Source organism: Diplotaxodon limnothrissa, linkage group LG6, assembly GCF_057381915.1.
Source record: "Diplotaxodon limnothrissa isolate DT_005_m linkage group LG6, D_limnothrissa_male_GT1.1, whole genome shotgun sequence".
NCBI classification, from domain to species: domain Eukaryota; kingdom Metazoa; phylum Chordata; class Actinopteri; order Cichliformes; family Cichlidae; genus Diplotaxodon; species Diplotaxodon limnothrissa.
This window is the reverse complement of record NC_140601.1, coordinates 13,838,651-13,860,445: the sequence shown is the minus strand read 5'-3', so window position 1 is coordinate 13,860,445 and position 21,795 is coordinate 13,838,651. Positions and strand designations below refer to the sequence as shown.

Here is a 21,795-nt window from a genome sequence, read left to right as displayed (position 1 = left end):
CCACTGTTGCCAAGTACTTGTTCATAAGGGGTCATCTGATTGTTAGGGTTTTCCTGTGGTAGGAACTGTTTCTAAGATTTGGTGCCAAAAGAACCTGAACTTAATAGGATTAAAAAACAAATATATTCTAACAGGGTTTCTGTAGGCTGAACTACTTCAGTCAAATTAAGTGTCGATCCTCTGTTTTTAAGGTAGTATTTCTAATATGAGCAAGCTGACTTCCATTTTAATTTCTACGTATACTTTTCTAAACCTAATGCAATGTCTTAGTTTTATTGTTCAGATTCAGCCGTGTTTTGTGTTGGGTGTAGTGTGATGCAATTAACTAGAGTAATAATAGTGATAAACATTATTTATGTAAGACCTTTAAGTCCTTTGACAAATACACACAATTAGAAAACAAAATTTGGCTAAAACCAGCCAAATATCAAAGACACACAAAAAACGCAGTAGACAGTACAACAAAAGACACTGCATTATTGTGTAGACATGTTAAGTAAAAAAAGTGTGCTTCCATTAAAATAAACTCAACAGATAAATAAAATGACTGGTTAGTATAATATAATTCAGGCTTTAAAACAATCAGAGCGTTAAATCAACACTGTACCACACACCGATAATGACAAGCTTCATGAACACGTGAGTTTATTTTGCAGCTTGTATTTGTCTGTAAGTGCCCTCTTGAGTTGAAACCAGTGACCGGAAGTGTTCATTATCGAGTCTTGCTGCAGTGCGGACCTCCCGCGGGGCTTCACATTAAAAGCACCCACTTTGACGTCTCAAGGAACGGGAGCGTCTCGGCGTCTCTCCCTGCGGCTGCCCGTCACAAGGTTAAATATTTGCAAAGAGGCACAGGTCAGATATGTGACAGCGAGGCACATGTTTTAGACTCAAAGTTAGCTTGCTAATTGCGAGAAAAAGAGGAACACGTATCCCGGGAGAAGGTCAGCAAACCGTGTGACTTGAGCCCGCAGGGAACTTTCGCTTCTCCGTCGACTTTTCTGTGCTGCGTGTTTGTGGGAACGCCGCTTGTTTGCGCTGAAACGCAGTGGTTAGGAGGACCCACATTGAAGTTTCAATCTGGTTAACTTTCAATAACATTATAGTTTTGTTGCAACAAAAAATTGCGCAACTGTTTTTATTTATTTTTTGCCTCCTTGGTAGCGGTTGTTGCTGTTGGGTCCCGTGTGAACAGCTGACTCACGGACTGTAGGCTGGGCGGCACCGCGACATGGCGGTGTTTGAGCCCGTAGCCTACTCTTCCTCCCCTGCGGAGTAGATCAAAGGTACTCGCTGATACCCTCCTGGGGGCTGACCCTTCACCGAGTCAAGATGATCGGGTCACCGGACCTGCTGGCCTTCACCAGCACGGAAGGCTTTGGGGGAGAGGAAGACGAGCAGGAGGCTCAGGGTCTACCTGAAGAGCTCTCTGTCCCTCGCTTCCCCTCTTCTCATCCCTGGAGCACAGCAGCACAGTTTCACAGAGACTTCATATTGGTGGCTGAGTTCTCAGAGCAGGTGTGTTTGCTTCATTCAAACAAAAACTGCTGGTTTCTTACTGTGATCGCACTTGTTTTAAACGGGATCCCATGTTTTTGGGGGGTTATTTTCTGTCTATATAGTTTTAACAGGGTGGATTCTCATAAACACAAAAAAAGCTTCGAATAATGGGGTCAGTACACCTGCAGGTAATCCCCGTGTGCTTGATATAAAGGTGTATGAGGCATTGGAGAAGGGGTAGCTTTAATATGGTCATCTTATGCACAATCAGTCAATCATGGTATGAGCTGAGGGACTACATCAAGTGTAGGATAATGAAAGATTATTTTGAACTGTTATGTGAAGCTATTTTACAGTTAAATAATACAAATATGGAGCTTGTAAAGTGTCAAATGGGATACGCCAAAGTTGGACCCCCATATTTACTGATTCTCCTTCAGAAACAATAGGTGTTGAAGTATTGCAAACCCATCTGCTAAAGATTATTTTGTAAAAAAAAAAAAAAAAAAGTTTAAGTACATTTATAAATTCCCAGAAGAAAGCTAAAGACAATCCAGGCCTAGGTTTATAACCCTGCTTTATCTGCATTAAGGTGCATAGGTATTATAATAGCACGGCATCACTTGTTACACACATATAATCAGGCTGCATTCTCTACAGTGCAACCATGTTTACTCCAATACAAACAATATATTTCCTGCTGTTTTCTAGATACTTATGCATCACTGTGTTGCAGCAGATAGTGAGTTGACGTTTATTCATTCAGGAAGTCTCTTTAAGATTAAGATCTTTTTGTCAAGACAGAACTACTGAATGATTAACAGGAAATACTCTCCAAGTCAATCACACAAACGAGCCACCTCTCACATAGAGGGACGCCGAATCAAAAAGTTACAAATAATAAATTAGCAAGTGCAACTTCCCACATTGTTGCGTATCTGTAACCGGAAGGTCGCTGGTTTGATCCCCGGGCTCTCTGTCCTGGTCGTTGTGTCCTTGGGCAAGACACTTTACCCTACCGCCTACTGGTGTTGGCCAGAGGTTCTGTCAGTCTGCCCCAGGGCAGCTGTGGCTACAACCATAGCTTACCTCCACCAGTGTGTGAATGCACGAATGGATGAATAGTGGCATTGTAAAGCGCTTTGGGTGCCTTGAAAAGCGCTATATAAATCCAATCCATTATTATTGCTGGGGTTCAGTGATGAAGGATGAATAAAACACATGGCATGACATGAATACACAAAGGCAAGTAAAGACATAATATTAAAACAAAAACAACAAATGAGAAACCAGGTTTAAGCATTTATGGTAATATTAGTCTTAATTTTGTCATCATTCTTTATTTCTGAAAAAGCATAAAAATCATCTGAAAACAGCTTTCTTCTGTTTATAAGGACGCCCCTTGTAAACAAGTACATTTTAGGATGTCTGCTCCCAGCGGTATCATACAGATACACGTTCGGCAGTTTGCACCTCAGGCATGTTAAAAGTTCACGACAGTAAAATTAGAAAAAGACTCAACAAGTATTGCTTGTTTGGAAGCTTTGCCAGGAGAAAGGCTATTCTCTCTAAAGAGAACATGGCAGCAGAGCTTGTTAAGTTTGTTAGCGTTAATCTGAACAAAACGCAAGACTTCTGGGACATTTGAACAGATGAGATCAGGATGGTGATGTTTGACCATAATGCACAGCGCCATCTTTGGAGAAAACCAAACACAGGGCACCTCATACTAACTGTTAAGCACGGTGGTAGAGGGGTGGTGATTTAGGTTTGTTTCACAGCCACAGGACCTGGACTCCTTACAGTCATTGAGATGCCCATGAACTCTTCTGTATATCAAGGAATTCTAGAGTCAAATGTGAGGCTGTGTCTAAAAGCTAAAGCTTTGTGCAAACTGGATCGTGCAACAGGCCGATAATCCCAAGCACAGCTGCAAATCTACAACAGAACGAATAAAAAACAGAAAAAAATCAAGCTGTTTCAATGGCTCAGTCAAAGTGTGCACATCAATCGAAATCTGTGATGGGACCTTACCATAGCTATGCAGAAACAAATGCCTGAAATTCTCAATGAACTGAAGTAATGCTGCTAAGAGTGGAACAAAATTCCTGCATAATGGTGTGAGGGACTGATAAAGTCATAGAGGAAATAATTACTTCATGTTATTGCTGCTAAAGACGGTTCTACAAGCTATTAAGTCATGGGGTGTGTTGAGTTTTTCTCATGACTGTGAATGGCTTTTCTGTAGACATTTTCTTCATCTTATTTAAGGCTCTAAGAACAGAGGGTGTGGTATGCTCCATATGTGGTAAAAAGCCCCTGAATCAAGTTTGTGATTTTTGGACTACCTAAATAAATCCACAAATCTAAAATTAAAGCCAGATGATTAGTGACTGATTTGATTACATCTCTACAAACCCCCTGCTCTGTGTCTCCAGGTGGGTCCATCTCCTGTGCTGACAATACCGGAGGACTCCAGAGTCCTCGGGTCATTTGACCTCAACCACTTCTCTGTTCGCATCATGTCTGTGGATTACCAAGCGTCTGGCCCCGGCCACACCCCTCCATCCTCTCCCGGCCCCCGACTCAACTTCAGTGAGGACTCCAAAGTAATCCTGGGAGATTCAGCAGAGAATGCGTTTGCATATGTTCATCACCTGACGCTGTACGACTTGGAGGCTCGGGGGATGGTGCGCCCTTTCTGCATGGCCTACGTGTGCTCGGACCAGGTGAAGCTGATGGACAACTTTTCTGAGCTATCGACACGCTTCTCTGAGGCAGCTGAAAGCCTCAAGACGGGAAACAGACAAGCATTTTCTATTGAGCTGCAGAGAAAACTACAGGAGCTCGAGTAAGAGCAGCACTTTTTACTTTGATTAAATTGGACGGTTCTGTGCAAAACTGTTTGTACTAAAATATCCAAGCCACTTACTTCTAAATATCTTTAATTTGAGCAGATTAAGAGCGTAAATTGGAAGGAATAATGAAGACGGCCTGAAGAGAGTGAAAATGCTTCAATTTCTATCTCAGTGGTGAAAAGGGGAAGCTGTTAAAGAGGAAGCAGTCACAAGCTCAAGCATCACTTCATTTATCAAAAAGGATGCTTCTTATTTTTCAGATCCTCCTGTGTGGCCTCTTGTTTATTTGGCACAGCTGCATTTAGTGATAATTTCACTGTAACTTTGAATTTCTAGCTTCAAGCCTAAGCCTAACCTGAAAGAGGAACGAGCTGGATACCACCTTCCACTAGTAATGACTTGTAATGTGCAGGGTTGGTTAGCAGGTCTAACATTAGGCCCCGCCTTCCCTGATAACCTTTTGCTAACTTTAACCTTCTTTTTGTTAAAAGAACTGCATCCCCCAGCTAAAAATCAAATGGATTTTTAATGTAGGATCTTTTACTTTTACACAAATCCACTCACTTGCTTATAACACAGCTCTTCAGTCATCAAATCTCAGGGATGCTTTTATGTTTTAAAAAACATGTATAAACCCACATAAGTGTGTATTCAGAAATGTAGACTCAGAAGTATCTTGGGCATGGTTGTCATGGTAATTTTGAACTTTTAATGGTTTCTTTGAACTGTTCTTTTTTTCAGGGTGGACGATTGTACAGCAAAAATATCTAATGACTTTAAAAAACAAAATTCAGCTGCGCAAACTTGAATTTATTTTGGACTTTTGATAATCTCTGATACAAACAGATTCAAGCACCCCACTTGAAAGCCAGTGGGGTGCTTGAAACAGAAGATTATTTTGGCTAAGATTGTGGCTCGTCTTCTCAAGAAATTTAGCTTTTCCCAGAAGTTTGTAGTTCATGGCAGCCTTGAAACTGTGACACCACTGTTAGTTAATTAAGGGCTGCTCACCACATGTTACTGCCTGTGTTTCAGGTACAGACGGCTGACCCTTCGTAAGGACGCAGAACGTCAGACAACGGTAAATGTGTTGACAGAATCTGAAGGAGAAAGTGAAGAGCTCGAAGCTGTGGAGCGTTCAGTCTTAAATCACAGAGAGCTCCTTCGTCAGGTCGCATCTTACCCAAACAGGAAGCTCAAACAGCCCGACTTCTTGCCCTATGACCCAGCCACCTCTCTCACGGATCCACCTTTTGAGCCATGCTTCTCGTTCTCCACCCCCTCCTGCAAGTCAGAGCACCACCTGAAGCCACTGGAGGAGCTTTGCAACGAATACTACCTGTCTCTTACGAAGGACCGGCTCAAAGACACAGAGCGACGTCTCCGTGGTGACAGAAGTGTCCTGCGAACTACTTATGCCACACAATCATTGTCCAGGAGACTAACACTCACCAACTTCCTGTTTGAGCTATGGAGCCCGGACGATGCTGATGAAGAGGGCACTGAGGTGGAGCTGCCGAAGGACATGGGGAGTAAGAGGACTGGCGGGGCGTTTCAGCCAGAACCACCAAGCATGGAGTCGTTCTTCTCCTGTGTGGAGGAGATCCCAATCAAACTGGAGGCAGCAGAAGCACATACACTGACCCCTGGTCCTGGTCCTGGCACAGAGATGACGGGGAGTGTAAGCAGCAGTGACAGCATCGAAGTGCTCGGAACTGAGAAGTCGTACATGACGCAGCATGTCGCCGACAGCAGAGGTACGGCAGTGCGGAAACATTTCTCAAATAAATGTTTGGCGGATTGGGTATTTTTGTTAGTCAATTCATATAAGAACAAAAATAACAAATAGTGTCGGGTTGTTGATCAAGAGTGCCAAATATATCAGAACCGGCCCACCCAAAGGTCTAATCGGGTCCACTGGGTGGCTTTCAATAAACTCTGACATGTTTGATTTTGTCTTATATTAATTAAATACCACAGGGACTCAGTTTGAACATTTGATCCTCTGCTCCTGTGTGGATGTCTGGGATTTAAGCAACAAATGATGGTTTAAAGAAATATCAATGAAAAAAAGTCTTTCGGCTTTTCATTACATATCTAGTGAGATTAAATGCTTATTTTAAAATAAAAAAATGAAACAAAAACCTTTCTCTTCCACAGACACACCAGTCGGAATGACAGAGAGTTGCAGCAGGCGTGCAGCAGTAGACACTGGCATCAGACACCCGCGAGCTTATGCAAAGCGTGCCAACAGCGAGGACAGCATTGAAGTGCTCAGCACCACAGAATCCATCCTTACCGAAGACCTCACCGCCATCACAGAGGAGGAAGCAGAGCTGCAGCCTCTTAGCAACGGCTTTGAGAATGAAGAAGAACTACAGATGGTGGATAAGTCTTACAAAGTCCTCCAAGAGGAAGAGACACTGAATGCACCTGCTGCAGTAGGCGAGGATGAAAATGATGGGCCTGATGAGGAAGATCAGTGTTGCGTTGAAAGTGAAGAGCCTTTGGAGCAAACAATGGTTACTGATGACATCATGATCAAAGAGCAGCCAGGCGCCATAAAGATGAATCAGTTTCGCAAAGACAACAGTGAAGAGAAGACCTCCAAACTACTGCAAGGTAACACGTTGTGCAACTATTCATTTCTCAAGCTCTCGTTATTACATCCATGCTATAAAACTATGAAAAACATATATTCACTTTGTCGGTATGGTTTTTATCCGTTTTAAATAAAATCTGCAGCAACACAGAAATTAATGAGAAGCTATTTTAAAAATGTGGAAAATATGCATTTGTAATCGTGGCTTAGTGCAAATTTAGTTGGGTTTTTTTTTTCTTCTGACATAATTTAAAATTATAACAGCTGATCATTTAATAAAGCGCTTAACTGCTAGGGAAAGTAGCTGATTACTGTAGTTTTTTTAAAACATATAAAATATTGTTATTACTCCACAGCTGACGAAGCGATGAAGCCCTCACCTGAGGTTCACCAGAAGGTGCGGCTGATGCCCCAGGACAATGCGAACTTTGCACCTGGTTCCTACATGGCCGAGGTGGATCGTTGGTCTTCCCCCCGCCCTCCCCTGAGGCTGCTGAGTGTTGATGAGGAGTCAACACTCAGCAGCATCAGTTTCACTGAATCTTCAGAGCCCCCATCCCCCATTCAAAATATCCACAGCAACATCTGCTGGGATAAGAGGAGGAGGAGAAAGGCTGGACTCAGAGCCCTCAGGTTTATCAAGCACAACTCGTTCTCCCAGCATGCAGTGTTCTGTCTCCTGAGTGGCCGGCCACTGGTTGTCATCGGAGGAGATGAGAACCTAGTCAGGAAGACGGTGGATGCTCTGACCCTCTTCCTGCCTGCTCCTGGTCCTCATAGAAGTGCTGTGAAGATGTGTTTGACCACGCCCCTTCAGCTGACTGACCTGCTCACCTGGAGACTGATGGGAGTGTACAGGTGAGGGCTATCTGCCATCCTGCTGTTTTGTTTGTTTATTTTTATGCATTTATTTTTGAGTTGGCAGTAAATATTTCGGTAACAGGGTGGCTAGTGGCTAATGCTAGGTTACTGGTCAGCACTAACCAGATACCTGCTAACGTATAAATAAAATAATATTTCACTCGCCAAAACCAGAGTACAGACTTGTTAAAATACATTACAAGTCCTGCTTTTTTTGTTTCGTAACTTCATTAAGGTAATTAAAAGTCAGCAACCTCATACCGATGAGATGTCCAGTTCATTGAGCTAAGGTTAGAGCTAGCAGGCAGCTATGGCTTATATCCACTAGCCCTCAAATTGGCCAAACCATTAATAATGCATGACTTTAAACCAAATACAGTTTAACTGGAGATCTTATAGAGAAATTTAAAAAGTATGACCCTCCCTACAGTTGTAATGAGCGAGGAGGGGACATTAGCCAAAAAGTTTTTGTCCCAGACTGTAAACATGTTTGTCTGCTGTCAAGTTGGGTGCTTTAACTGTATATAAACGCTTTTAATCAGGTGGCCATTTAAGGCGAATGACTGCAGTTATTGGTCAGACCTGGAAACATTAAGTTCTGTCACCACCTTTACAAACTGAGCAGCTGAGGTTTATGCTTTTCATTGTTTACTTGCTAAGTTTATGGGTCTAGGTAGCTTCAAGTTGATCCGAAATGACAGTAAACTGACATGTGTAGAAGGCTACAGCTTATTTCTTTTTTTCTTCAGCTTCAGGTCATAAATGAAATTTATTAATGTCACATCCATGTCATGGTTTCTTGCACCAGATCATCCTCAGCTTCTTTTTCCACCATCCTTCCTTCTCTGAGTCGCTACAGTCGTTATGTGGCTCTGCTGGACCTCGACCAGAGGACGCTGCGGTGCCCGTCTTACTCTGGTTCTCTTCTCAGCAGACTGGCCAATCCTCACACTGGTATCACCCGGGGCATCACCTACCTGCAGCATCTGGAGAGCTGCCTTGCTGCGCTGGTCAATCACGTACTGGTGCACACTTTTATACCTCTTTTTAAAAATCTATGCGTTGCTAAAGAGAAGGGTAACACAGAAGAGGATTCCTGGTGTGAACGAGGTGTGAGCGAATGTGATTTGAGAGTGATGAGCTATCTGTCTCATCTCATTAAACAGCGGTATGCGGGACGTGGACCTCCAGTGTTAAGATTTGCTTACAGCTCAGTGCAAATGCACAGAAACACAATGACATCATAGGCGTCCAGACGGAGAAAAAGAAACCCTGAATGTTTAGATGTTTCTCTAATTTTTAGGTTTGATCAACTGCTGCTGTGAACATTTCGGTACAAAAAAATGTTTTTATGTGCAGTGTTAAATATAGATTTAGGTCACATCGTTGCACTAGTGCCTCACTTGGCACCAAAACCCTTCCACATGCTGGCAGCCTTATCACTTAATGACACATGAACTTGTAATTTAAGAAAACTGAGCCTTATCTGAACACTGTGCAATGTAAGCAAGCCTGTAACCTCTATAGAGTACTGTTTACTATAGAGTACAGCACGACATCCACATGACATGTAGGTCCATTACATCATTACTTTGTAAAAACCTGTCACCCTGCCTTTAGCATGTCTGATAGTCACAAATAACTGGCAGCCTATAATTATTCTACGACTATTAATGACAATGCGGCCCATGCAGTAAACCTGCAGGTCTGTTGGATGTCAATGGGTTCTTGCTAAAGGTTAAACAGAAAGATCAGTACCATTTTGTTTGAACAGACAGGTAGTGCATTACATTGAATCACCCATCACCAAAATCTCAAGTGAAGCATTGGTGGAGAAGTGTGCACTGTTTTGTAAAAGCTGTGTGTGGTGTAAAGGTATGTGTACTTTTAAAGCACTTTACAACTGAGTACTCGGGTGCTTTTTACTGCAAGCCTCATTCAAACAAGTGCATTTTTCTATACTGGAGCCTTGTCACACAATTGCACAAACACTGAGGGATGCAGCAGGGGCAAATGTTTAGTATCTTGCCCAAGGATATTTGATGTGCAGGCTGGAGAAGCCAGGGAGTGAACTGATCACTAATGTTTCTTGGCTGAATTGATAATGGATTTATAGTGTTGGCATTATTATGCCAAAATGGTTAGCTTGCATGAACACCAGATAATTACCTGTTTTTATCCCTCGATTATGAATTTGTAGGATTTTTTTTTCCTTTTTCAAATTAAGCAGAAACAGTCCATAGCACTTACAAATGTTTTGTTTTTTTTGTTTGTTTTTTTTAAATTGATATGGTTCAGGTACCTCTTTTCCACTGTAGTAGTGCCAGTGTGGGCGCAGATTCAATTCTGCACCAGGAACCACGGATTTCCTTAGAATTAAAAAAATAACGTTTTTGTAAAAAAAATCCTTACCTTTGTCTATAAAAGTACACATTACACCATCAGTTACTGTGGTAACTAGAACTCCATAAAAGCCCGTTAATCCAACCGGGATTTTTTTTTTTTTTTTGTATACAGCACACTATTTGAAACAATAAAGTGCCTTTATAAAATGACAGAGCAACAACTGTTGTTTATCTTGCTGTGGAGACAATAAAATCATTTTGTATTCAAGCAGCGATTCAGCAATCTAATGCATAAAACTGTCTTTTTATTTATAACTGTAACATTAACATTTTACGAACATTAAAAAGGTGAATCAATATCAAGTCTCTTGTCATCAGATGGTGAGTAGTAGGGTTGATCTGATATCCTCGTGTTGGTGTTGTTCCCAGACCATCATGAAAATGTTGTTCCAGGATCAACATTGCAAGTGACCAATCAGAATGTTGTGACGTCATACTTTTGCGACTTCGGGAAAAAACAGCGTAAAACAAAAAACTGTACTTAAGCTGCGTGAAACCGCCTCTGTCCGCCGATCAACGGACCCTGACCGTAACCCTTTAATAAACAGTAAGCAGAATTGATATTGTCCTTGCAACATTGGAATTTCATAAATGCACGAATGGCTTGGCGCGCAAAAGAATAACGTCACAACAATGTGATTGGTCACTTGCAATGTTGAACCTGGAACAACATTTTCACGATGGTCTGGGAACAACACCAACACGAGGATATCAGATCATCCGAGTAGTAGTGCCAGTGTGGGCGCAGCTGCACCAGGAACCACGGATTTCCTTAGAATTAAAAAATTATAACGTTTTTGTAAAAAAATCCTTACTTTTGTCTATAAAAGTACACATTACACCATCAGTTACTGTGGTAACTAGAACTCCATAAAAGCCCGTTAATCCAACAGTTTTTTTTTTGTATACAGCACACGATTTGAAACAAAGTGCCGTTATAAAATGACAGAGCAACAACATCCTTCTCTCTGACACTTGTACTGTTGTTTATCTTGCTGTGGAGACAATAAAATCATTTTATATTCAAGCAGCGATTCAGCAATCTAATGCATAAAACTGTCTTTTTATTTATAACTGTAACATTAACATTTATGAACATTAAAAAGGTGAATCAATATCAAGTCTCTTGTCATCAGATGGTGAATAACAGAAGTATGTGCATTGTACCAACATGAGCTGGTGTGAGGACGCAGGTACAGTCGGGCATCTGTAAGACGCTGGCGACTCTCCGCAGTATTTAAACCTTTGTGGAAGGCAACAGTGCTGTAAACAGTGTTTAAGACTTCTGTAGCTCTGCAGGGGGTAAGTATGTGCAATCAGGATGCACTGGAACAAGAAGAAAAGTAATGACAATGAGATTCAGTCAGACACACGTGCAGTGCTGAAATTATCACATGGCTGTTAGAATTTAAATAAAAAAAAAAAAATCCTTTATCAGACAATATTTCATAGTTAAAAAGTCCTTGCTTGTCCCACTTGTGCTGAGGTAATGTATGAGTCGGCATAAATATGTAGCTCTAACGCTTTTAGAGCCTCTCTTCCCTCCGTCGCAGACACTTAACGCACCTGCTGCATCCACAAAGCAACTTGCATTGTGGAGGAACCGCACACACACTCTTCACCCTGCTGCCTTCTGGCAAGAGGTACTGGAGTATTCAGGCCCTCACTGCCAGACTGTGAGACAGTTTCTTCCCAAGCTGTTAGACTCCTGAACACTCAGTAACTGGACTGACACACATGCATACCTTCATACACGTCAATACCAAGCACTTATCTGCAGAATCACACACATTCATACACCAAGTTACTTTTTGCACATTTCTATTGCACTGTTGTGTCTGTATCGTTCTGTCTCTTGTTGCACTGTCTTTGTTTTTGCACACTGCACTTTATGTAGTCCTGTGTTGATTATCTGTTCTATGTCATATGTAGCACCACGGTCTTGGAGGAACGTTGTCTCGTCTCATTGAGTACTGCACATGGTTGGAATGACAATAAAGCCACTTGACATCACACTCCATTTTTATATTTACATTTAACGCACACAAACTTTTTTGGGGAACTGGGATTGTATTAAATCAAAGCTTTTCTGTTTCTGGAAGTTAATTTGATTAGCTAAAGGATGCTGAGATTTGTAGTGGTTTATCTCAAGACTTGTTCACATACCTGCTGTTTTCCCTCTCCTGTGCAATCGCCTGAAAGAATCTTTTCAGATGTTCTTCACTGGAGGAAAAACTTTCACAAAGCCACCTAAAGGCCCATGAATTCTCCTGCAACACAAGAAAGCTGATTAAACAACAAACAACAGCACAGCCCCCGAGAATTCAAAGTGTGAAATTATAGAATCTTTTCAGTCAATAGTGACCCCAAACAAACAGACAAAGCATACAATTTTACAGTTGTGGTGTCATATGTTTAACTGCGAGTAACACTCTCACCTAAGAGAAAGCATCCTGCATCCTAAGTGTGAAAATGTCAGAAGAAAGACTTCTGTGAACAGCTGGAAACTACACACTAAACTCCAGCTGCTTTTATTAATTTGGAGAGTTATTTATCCATTACTGGTGTGTTAATCTGACCTGTCACAGGTGGTTTCCATCACAGATGAGACTTGAGTGAAGAGCTGGATCTTAAACATTTCTTTAGAGAGCAGCTACAAAATTGTAGATCAAAGTAAGAGTACTGACAGGGACTAGAAAGAGAGAGCATATTTCTCCTGTTTTGGCTTCCCTTCATTGGCTTCCTGTTAAATCCAGAATTGAATTCAAAATCCTGCTCCTCACATACAAGGTCTTAAATAATCAGGCCCCATCTTAACTTAATGACCTTGTAGTACCATATCACCCTATTAGAGCACTTCACTCTCGCTCTGCAGGCCTACTTGTTGTTCCTAGAGTATTTAAAAGTAGAATGGGAGGGAGAGCCTTCAGTTTTCAGGCCCCTCTTCTGTGGAACCAGCTTCCAGTTTGGATTCGGGAGACAGAATTAACTGAGGGAAAACAGTGTGTGGTTCCAATAGCCGAAGACATGTGGATTTTATGACTCTTCCACAGTGTGTCTTTTGTTTTGTTCCCCCCCCCCCCCCCAAGTCTTAAAAGGTAGGTTTTCCTCCCCACTGTTACCAGTTGGTTGGGTCATCTGTATTACCTTCCAATAAATCATAGCAGGAGGTGACTATTCCTGTGATTTGGTGCTATATAAATAAAAAATGACCTGTAATCAATTTGAGAAGAGTGAGGCTGAGAGTGATTCTCTAAAACAAGCTTTTCCATGTTTCTTTATACTGTACTTGTCTTATTTGTTATGCACGTCTGTTGTTTTGTAATTTGAGGGGGGGGGGGAAGGAAAAAAAGGAAGGCCATCCAGTGCCAAATGAAAAGATGCAGATCCATCCGCTGTGGCGACGCCTTGGGAAATAAGGGAGCCGCGAAAAGTACCTTTAATTATTTCTTTAGCGAGACAAAGATGCAAGAGACACTCAAACTGTCATAGTTACACAAAATTATAGCACCGTTATTGTTGCGTGTGCCAATAGAGCCCTTTACATGATATAGCTTAAGTATGTGAAAGCACAAACAGTGGCGTGGCGTCTATGGAAGGAAAGCAAGAGTTGGCTACCTGAAAGGTGTTGAGCACAGGTAGGATCGGATACAAAACGGAATCGAGGATTCTTTGGCTCAAAGCTTCCGTCACCAACAGGAGCAAGGCCTGATCTGGATACACCTGCGAACACATTGGACTGTTTAGTTCTCGCAAATTCTAAACACTGAAGTGTAAGTGTTAATGCACTGACCTCATGCAAGGATCGTGGGATCTGCATATTGGAGCCCTTCTGATCAAGCAATATCCCTTTCACAACATCCCGCGCTTCCTTCATCATTCAGACATCGAGGAGACAAAATACAGAATGAAACAAAGCAGAGAAACATGGAGAAAGCTGCAAGTCTAACTCTAACAATCAAGAAGTACACACCTGCAGAAACTGCATACTGGGCATGGGTAAAGCAGTGAGTGAACCGCAAGGCTTGTTGACAATCGAGAGCAAACTGGTCCAACACCGAGACTGGATCAGAGGAGTATTAGACATGCAGTCAGACATGGGACATACTAGTCAAGGTTTTAACAAGTATAAAATGTACCTAAACCAAGAAATAAAGATGGCAGATATCTAGAGACAAAAACATTTTTCAGACTTGAATGAGGAGCTTTTAACTTACATCAGCATATACAGCACTGCAGCATCCCTGAGCCCTGAGAGCAAACCTCACCAGCTCATGACGTTTCAGCGGCACAGCATCTACACACAGAGGAATCAGATTTATTATCAATCCTTGTTTTATACTAAATCTTATCCTGAAGCTACGTTTACACTGCAAACCTCATTGATTCATTTGGATATTTTGCGTTGATTTTTTTTGTTGAACTGTTCATATTAATGATGCAATTGTGTGGCCAAAATCAGATTCCCATGTGACCTGATTCATATGCTCTTGTTACTGTTCTTACAGCAACAAAGACTTCTCACACAGGAGGCGGTCATACAGAAGCAAGCACAGAGGTCACAGTTAGTATAACTTTAAAGGGCTGTAGCTGCAATCACATGACATTATTGTGCATGTGACATCTCTATTGAGGTGTATGTGGATGCACAGTTGAAGCGGGAATGTGGTGGAGTGATGACATGAATGGCTTCAGTAATGCACTTTCAACTGAAAATATCGTGATAATTACAGTAACACTAAGAAAAATCAGACACAAGCACAAACTGACTTGGGTCACTTCTGAACTTGGTACAAACCCCCCCCCAAAAAAAAACAAAACATCTCTGCTGGACCTTCAATAGACTCCCACGCTGCACCAGCACAGCAGAGCTCTCCCGGTTTACTGACTGGTGTCAGCTTTGGTGCAGTCGCTGTTTCAAAGACTTTGAGATAAAAGAGGAAGAGGTCCGGAGTAAAGTGGGAAGCGGGAGCATTCACCGAGGGGAACAAACTTGTGAGAGCTGATGAAAAGTCTCCAGCCATGCACATGAAGTAGGGGATGAGGTCTTGTATCTGCTGAAACCTGACAGAGAAACAAATCCAATGCAGCAAGTCAGCAACATGTCACTGCTGGTGTCTAAATATTTAAACGTTTGATTTGAGATTTTAGTTTCTCTATAGATGGTAACTGCAGATTGACAGTCATTTCTGAACCTATATTTAACGAATTAATGAACTCCAGATGGGGTTTTAAACTATGAAATATGGAAGAGCTACAGTTTTCCCCTTTTTCAATTAAAAATGTATTATCCATCCTAGACTGGAAGAAGAAGATTGAAAATGTGAAGCAAGTGCAGAAGCGCCTCAAACCTCCCCTCTTCCTAATGGCCGTGGCGTGGGGGTGATCGGCTTATAGTTTTTACTTTGTAAATGTAGAACAAAACACGTTACACCTACGACACTGATATCCTGATCCAGGAAACTGTCTCACTCTCGCCTGCACCTGGATCAAGGATTTTCTTACAAAGTGCCGACAAATAGTCAAGCCTGGTCCTCACCTCACCCCCAAAACACCACTCAGTGCTGGTTATGTTTTTAAATCATGTACTGACATGACAATAACACAAAATGCACTTTGCTGGAAAGAAAAACAGAGGAACCTGTGCATGTACTCACTGTGCGGTGTTGTCTGTCTGGACGACTCGTAGATATCGACACAGCTCTCTGTACCTGCAGACAGAAACAACACAGTTAGACAGCTGTCTACACACAGCAAAGTGGATGAGTTCACGTATACAAACCTGCGCTGATGCTGCAGTAGCTCCGTCCTCAGCAGAATCACAGAAATCTGTTCAGTCAGGACGTCTTTCTTGCCTTTGTCCTTACGCACGCCTGACACGTTCTGTCCCTTCATCACAGACACGAGCAGGACGTCGTTCCAGGGGCGAACACACAGGCTGGAGCACACAAACATCAAGTTATAGCAACAACATATACATGTAACAGGTAACCCTGGAGGTTAAAGGGCGAGCATACCTGTTTCTCATGTTCCTCAGCTCAGCTGGGAAATGCAGTTTCTTGCAAAACTCCTGTAGTTTGTTAATGAAGTCTGGAGTAAAATTAGCCATCACCATCTGTCTCTGTACCAATGCTATTACCCTGGTAAGCACACACAAACACAAGTAGAAGATGAATATCCAGGTGAATGAGCTACAGGTATAACACAAGAAGTCAACGTGCATGCATTTACCTCTGCAGTAACATCGTTTTAGCTGTATCAACATTAGCCATTGGAGAAGCAAAGATGAAACCCCTGTAAATGGAATAAAAAAATATTGAAAAACATTTGAAAATTAAGAAAAAAAGGAATGTGTGTAGAAGCGGAAATGCTGCAGTGAGTACCCTGAGAAATGGAAATGTCTAATAAAGTCCTCAGCAGCCCCCAGACTCATGATGACTGCCGCTCTGCTGTCCTGTTGATCTGCCTGGTTCAGGAACGAGGACACAAACTCAAACACCGGTGAGTAACTGGAACAAACACAACAAAAAACAAAGGAAAGTTAAAGAGACGTCTTAATATACAAGTGTGTGGACTCGTTCCAGCACTGCACTCCTAAAATTAACAGCTGACCTCACTGAAACGTTACGTCAGACTTTTTCAACTCGGTTTTCCTGGGTCTTTTCACGTGTGTTATGAATAAATCTTCTTTTTTACAGTACCGGTACTAGTTTTATTTTGTTGCATTTATCCGCGACACCTTAAAGGCCGGTCCGTGAAAATATTGTTGGGCATGAACCGGTCCGTGGCGGAAAAAAGGTTGGGGACCGCTGGTTTAGAGGAGAAGTCAGTAATGCATCAACAGAACAAGCAATAAATAAAGAAATACTTTTAAAACAAATAATTAAATCAAAAATATAAAATCGCAGATTTACAACCAGGCAGTCCTATGAAAAAAAACTGAAGCTTTTATAACACTATCTCCAAATACGTCACTAAAAGCAAAGAAAAGTGTGCACCCTTTCTCCAAGAATGGCTGATGTTAAGGCATCAGCTGTGTTAAACAATATTGGTCACCAGGACTCAGGGAACCAAAATGACCTCAGATGGTCTAAAGGGACATGTTTTTGAGGTGAGCCTTGGTGATCTGTAGGATGAATAGCTGGTCTTTCCACAGGTTTAAGCTCATTACTGGGAATGTTCAAGGCAAAAATTGTCACAGCAACTTCCATGGACCTGATCCGTAACAAGATATGGCAGACTTGCCCCCCCCAGACTTGCCCCCTTCCTGAGCTCTGTTTTGCTGCAGGTTTCTCCTGCAGTGTGAGTTTTTCCCTTCACACTGTCACCAAGTACTTGGCTCGAGAGGGGTCGGCTAACTGTAGGATCTTCACCTTACAATCCAAATCACTGTGAGGCACTTGTTGATGTAATTTGACACTATATAACTAAAGTTTATTGAATTGACCACAATTCAAGCCCAAGTGAATATAAAGACCACTGATGGCTACTTTCTTCTTCTTTTTTGTGTGGGTTTCACAAAAAACTGTACCAACCAGATTAGAAAGACCTCCTACACCTGATGGAGCTCATGACATGTGATGCTCTGACCAATGACCAGAAGGAAGTGCTGAACAAGGTGATCCACGACAGTGGTTCACACTTCAATGTTGGCCTTCTGTCAAATGTCTAAATAATTATACAAAGTTATTGTGAACTGGACTGTACATCAAAGCAGAGCATTAAGTGATTTACGAGCCAGCTGCTTGATGTATACCTGCAAGCTCAAGAAGCTTAAAAAGCCTTAAAAAGTCTGACTTGGGGAAAGTGATGAAGTTCCATGTTGAAGGTGGTGGCGGCAGTGCAGCAAAGGCAGAGGGTAGAGACAGCGGACAGCTATGACCGTGCCCATCCCGTAGACAGTGTAAAAACACTGACCTGAATAATCAATGTAAATGCTCCACATATTTATAGACATATTGGGAATCTCTTACAGCTATGGATTTATAATTGGTCCAGATGTGGCTCCTAATCATTGCAATATAGAAATCAAAATCTGAGTGTTATGAAACATACTTGTAGATGAAGCCTTGTTGGTTCTCTTGGCTCAGACCATAGTCCTTTAGTGCCTCGCCTTTCATGTAGGACGAGTAGAGCGCAGAGAGCTCTTGTCTGAACTGCTGCAGCAACGTCGCTGGACATGAAGTGAAAATAAATAAATACATTAGTAAGATATATTTAAAGTACAGTACAAGAGGTTCATCTCGGGTGTCTCCTCGCATGAATTTGTTGTTTGCACCTGCTTGTCGGAGGTGCGAGTCCATTTCTGACAGGGTGAGGTTGAAAGCAGTCAGTCCTCCCAGCAGCTTATGGTTTCTGAGGTTGCTCCAGAAGGCACTCCTCTTGTGGCTGTTGCAGTGACAAATGCCGCTCACGCACCACATTTCACACTGAAAAACCAGCGAGAAAAGCACATCAATCACTATTTTGTAAGAGACCTCCCCATGACTTCAAGGACCTGCTGGGGACATAGGGATGTAAAACTTCACTGACATAAGCTGGTGCTTGTTCATGAAGAGCTCTAAAAATCAAAACCTGAATTTTTTTAATCGACTCTGAATTTAATCTGGAGTCAGTGCAGCTGGGTCAGCAACAGCGTGCCATGAGAGCTCTTGGAAGACTTAGCACTCTGACCAACCTTCAGACATTCCAGGAAGTTGTGTTTACTTAGACAACAATGAATTACAGCAATCCAGGGGTAAAGAAATAAATGCATAAATAACAATCTCCAGGTCAGAGTGCGACACAATGGGACTTGACAATATGTCTTTAGTGATAAAAACAAGTGTGAACCACAGATCAGACATGAACACTCAAAGTGATGTTCATGTCAAATCCTGATAGAAATTTAGCAAACAAGGCAAGGCGACCAAGAGCTTCTATTTCCTTAGGCAAAAATAAGTCAGGGGCATAAACAAGGACTTCCTCATTAAATTGGAGAAAGCTGTTTGCCATCCAACTCTTCATAGACCTATTCAGGATCTGTAGCTTAAAAAGAGAGATGTATAACTGAAGGTCATCAGCATAGCAGATAGCAGCGATGACAGTCATGTTGTTAAAGGTCCCCAAAATGTGCTGAAGAGGGAGCAGATACAACGGAAACAATAAGAGCCCAGTACAGAACCTTATGGCACACCACAAGTAAGAGAAGTGGAAGAGGACCTGTATTCAAAATTAGCTTAAAATGAGCTGATAACACTACAAAAAAATCTTTAATTCTTTATTTCCCCCCATACTGTTTCTTGATACAGTGTTATTAAAAAACAAAACAAAAAACAAAGTATGCATTTATTTAATTTTTGAGTAGGCAAGAGCAAAAACAAGCAAAAAAAACAGATGAATACAGTTTAGTGAACCCTCCAAACTGCTGGTCAGAAACATTTTGTCCTGTTAACATTAACACCTACCAATGATGCCAGCTTATCGCAGATGTAGCAGAAGCACTGATCACAAATGAGCTGGTTACTGTCTACTGGCATGTTAGTCTCCAACTCTGTAGGCCTGAGCGTGCCAAAGAAAAGCAGTGTGAGCACCTGACACAGTAAGACGGGGGTAAAGAGCACTGATGGTCATTTCAAAGTGTATCTCACGTAAAAGGGTGTATGGGACAGTCGTAGCGAGCATGAGGTAGCACATCAGCGTGGCGGGAGAAGGTCACGACCAGGTCTTCCTCCAGAGTGCTGGGAGAGGACACGCAGTCTGGAACACAGAGGCTGTTAGTGATTAGTCATAAGATCATCCACAAACACATGGAGCAAACAAAATAAAACCGCTGTCACCTTTTTCCTTCACATCCACCACCTCCACGATGAGGCAGGACATGTCTCTGTCATCCTTATGATCATCGTCATCATCACTACTCAGGATGATTATATCTCCACTGTCTGCTGGCGTGCACATCAGAAATGCCTGGTTAAAAAAAGAAGAAGAAAGAAACAGAAAAAGGAAAACCAACCATCAGTTAGTTCACAGATGCAGACCTGCAGTATGAAATGCGTGCATGAATGTAGACTTAACCCTGCAGTCATGCACCAAGGCTGCTAGCCCACAGGCTCAGCTGTGTGCTTTGTTGTGAATTTCTAAACTTTAGAGGTCATACTTTCTCAACAACACTGTGTTATTCTGCAGCATGAACTGTTCCAGCCAGGCCTAACAAAGGGACAGTACGGTTTTCTTACTTTTAAGAGGACAGTTATTTATTTTTACAACTTTAGAAACGCGTAGAAAAAAAAGTCGACCTCGCGCTTTATTAGCTGCAGGCGAACGTGTAACGTAAACCACATAAATGACCGCGTCGGTACCGTAAACCATAGTTTTCTTACCTTGTTCTGTTTTACTGTTTGTGTCTAAACCGAAGTACGCTTTCCTTCGCGCCTGGCGACTGAAATTTCTGCGTCACCGGATGTGATGGCGTCACTTCCTCTGCTGCTGTTTCTTTCTTCTGTTTTTTGCGGCTGTGTAACAGCTTCGAGTTGCATTACCGCCGCCTCCCGCATAGAAGAGAGAAAACAGTCTAATTAAGGTGAAAATCATCATCTTGTTAATACATTGCTCCTAAAAATGAAGGGGACACTTGGTCACTCGGTCGAGTCTCTTCAACTTTGTCAGTTAGGAAGTAGAAAGCATGTAAGCCACTTCTTCAGGTTAACATCAGTGTTAAGCCTGGGTTTGAGGTATGAGCTCACCACCTTCTGACCAATCAAATGTTCGTCTTCCCTCCTGTCCGACCTCCATGCTCGGACGGGACCATGTTTAGATCCAGTTTTTCTATGTATTCTTTACTTCCTCTCTGACAGTCAAACATCACTGAAGATAACATGTATTAAATTAAATACTCAATAATAATCTGTCAGATTTTTACCAGAATTGTGATATTGGTAAATCTGTTTACTAACACTTTCCTTCCTGGGATCAAATAGACCTTAATGATATATTCAAAACACATTCATTAAACACTTTTAATACACAGCTACTGCACTCTGTCCTCTCATGGCAGGTTACTTTCAGTATGCATAAATTATGTGATTTATCAGATGCTGCCAGCATCAATACAGGGAGTGCAGAATTATTAGGAAAGTTGTATTTTTGAGGAATAATTTTATTATTGAACAACAACCATGTTCTCAATGAACCCAAAAAACTCATTAATATCAAAGCTGAATGTTTTTGGAAGTAGTTTTTAGTTTGTTCTTAGTTTTAGCTATTTTAAGGGGATATCTGTGTGTGCAGGTGACTATTACTGTGCATAATTATTAGGCAACTTAACAAAAAACAAATATATACCCATTTCAATTATTTATTTTTACCAGTGAAACCAATATAACATCTCCACATTCACAAATATACATTTCTGACATTCAAAAACAAAACAAAAACCAATCAGCGACCAATATAGCCACCTTTCTTTGCAAGGACACTCAAAAGCCTGCCATCCATGGATTCTGTCAGTGTTTTGATCTGTTCACCATCAACATTGCGTGCAGCAGCAACCACAGCCTCCCAGACACTGTTCAGAGAGGTGTACTGTTTT

General features: G+C 41.8%; 2 protein-coding genes and 1 pseudogene across 2 annotated transcripts; 2 read left to right on the top strand and 1 right to left on the bottom strand.

Moving 5' to 3' along the window:
- Nucleotides 1-748: 748 nt before the first annotated feature.
- smcr8b (Smith-Magenis syndrome chromosome region, candidate 8b) lies at nt 749-10,399 on the top strand. Its single transcript, XM_085355707.1, has 6 exons — nt 749-1,518; nt 3,939-4,351; nt 5,394-6,115; nt 6,519-6,980; nt 7,317-7,818; nt 8,630-10,399. The coding sequence occupies exons 1-6, from the start codon at nt 1,333-1,335 to the stop codon at nt 9,066-9,068; spliced, it is 2,724 nt and encodes a 907-aa protein (XP_085211833.1). The 5' UTR covers nt 749-1,332; the 3' UTR covers nt 9,069-10,399.
- A 2,036-nt stretch (nt 10,400-12,435) lies between these two features.
- LOC146630266 (uncharacterized) lies at nt 12,436-20,637 on the bottom strand. Its single transcript, XM_085355706.1, has 18 exons — nt 20,588-20,637; nt 20,045-20,174; nt 19,856-19,964; nt 19,673-19,766; nt 18,505-18,655; nt 18,282-18,399; nt 16,610-16,735; nt 16,458-16,520; nt 16,244-16,366; nt 16,009-16,164; nt 15,884-15,937; nt 15,061-15,290; nt 14,444-14,523; nt 14,200-14,289; nt 14,020-14,097; nt 13,845-13,949; nt 12,806-12,879; nt 12,436-12,496 (listed from the first exon to the last, which is right to left on the bottom strand). Exons 2-18 carry the CDS (start codon nt 20,163-20,165, stop codon nt 12,436-12,438), a joined length of 1,833 nt encoding a protein of 610 aa, XP_085211832.1. The 5' UTR covers nt 20,166-20,174; nt 20,588-20,637.
- LOC146630267 (small ribosomal subunit protein eS1 pseudogene) lies at nt 17,275-18,107 on the top strand (annotated as a pseudogene).
- Nucleotides 20,638-21,795: the final 1,158 nt, after the last annotated feature.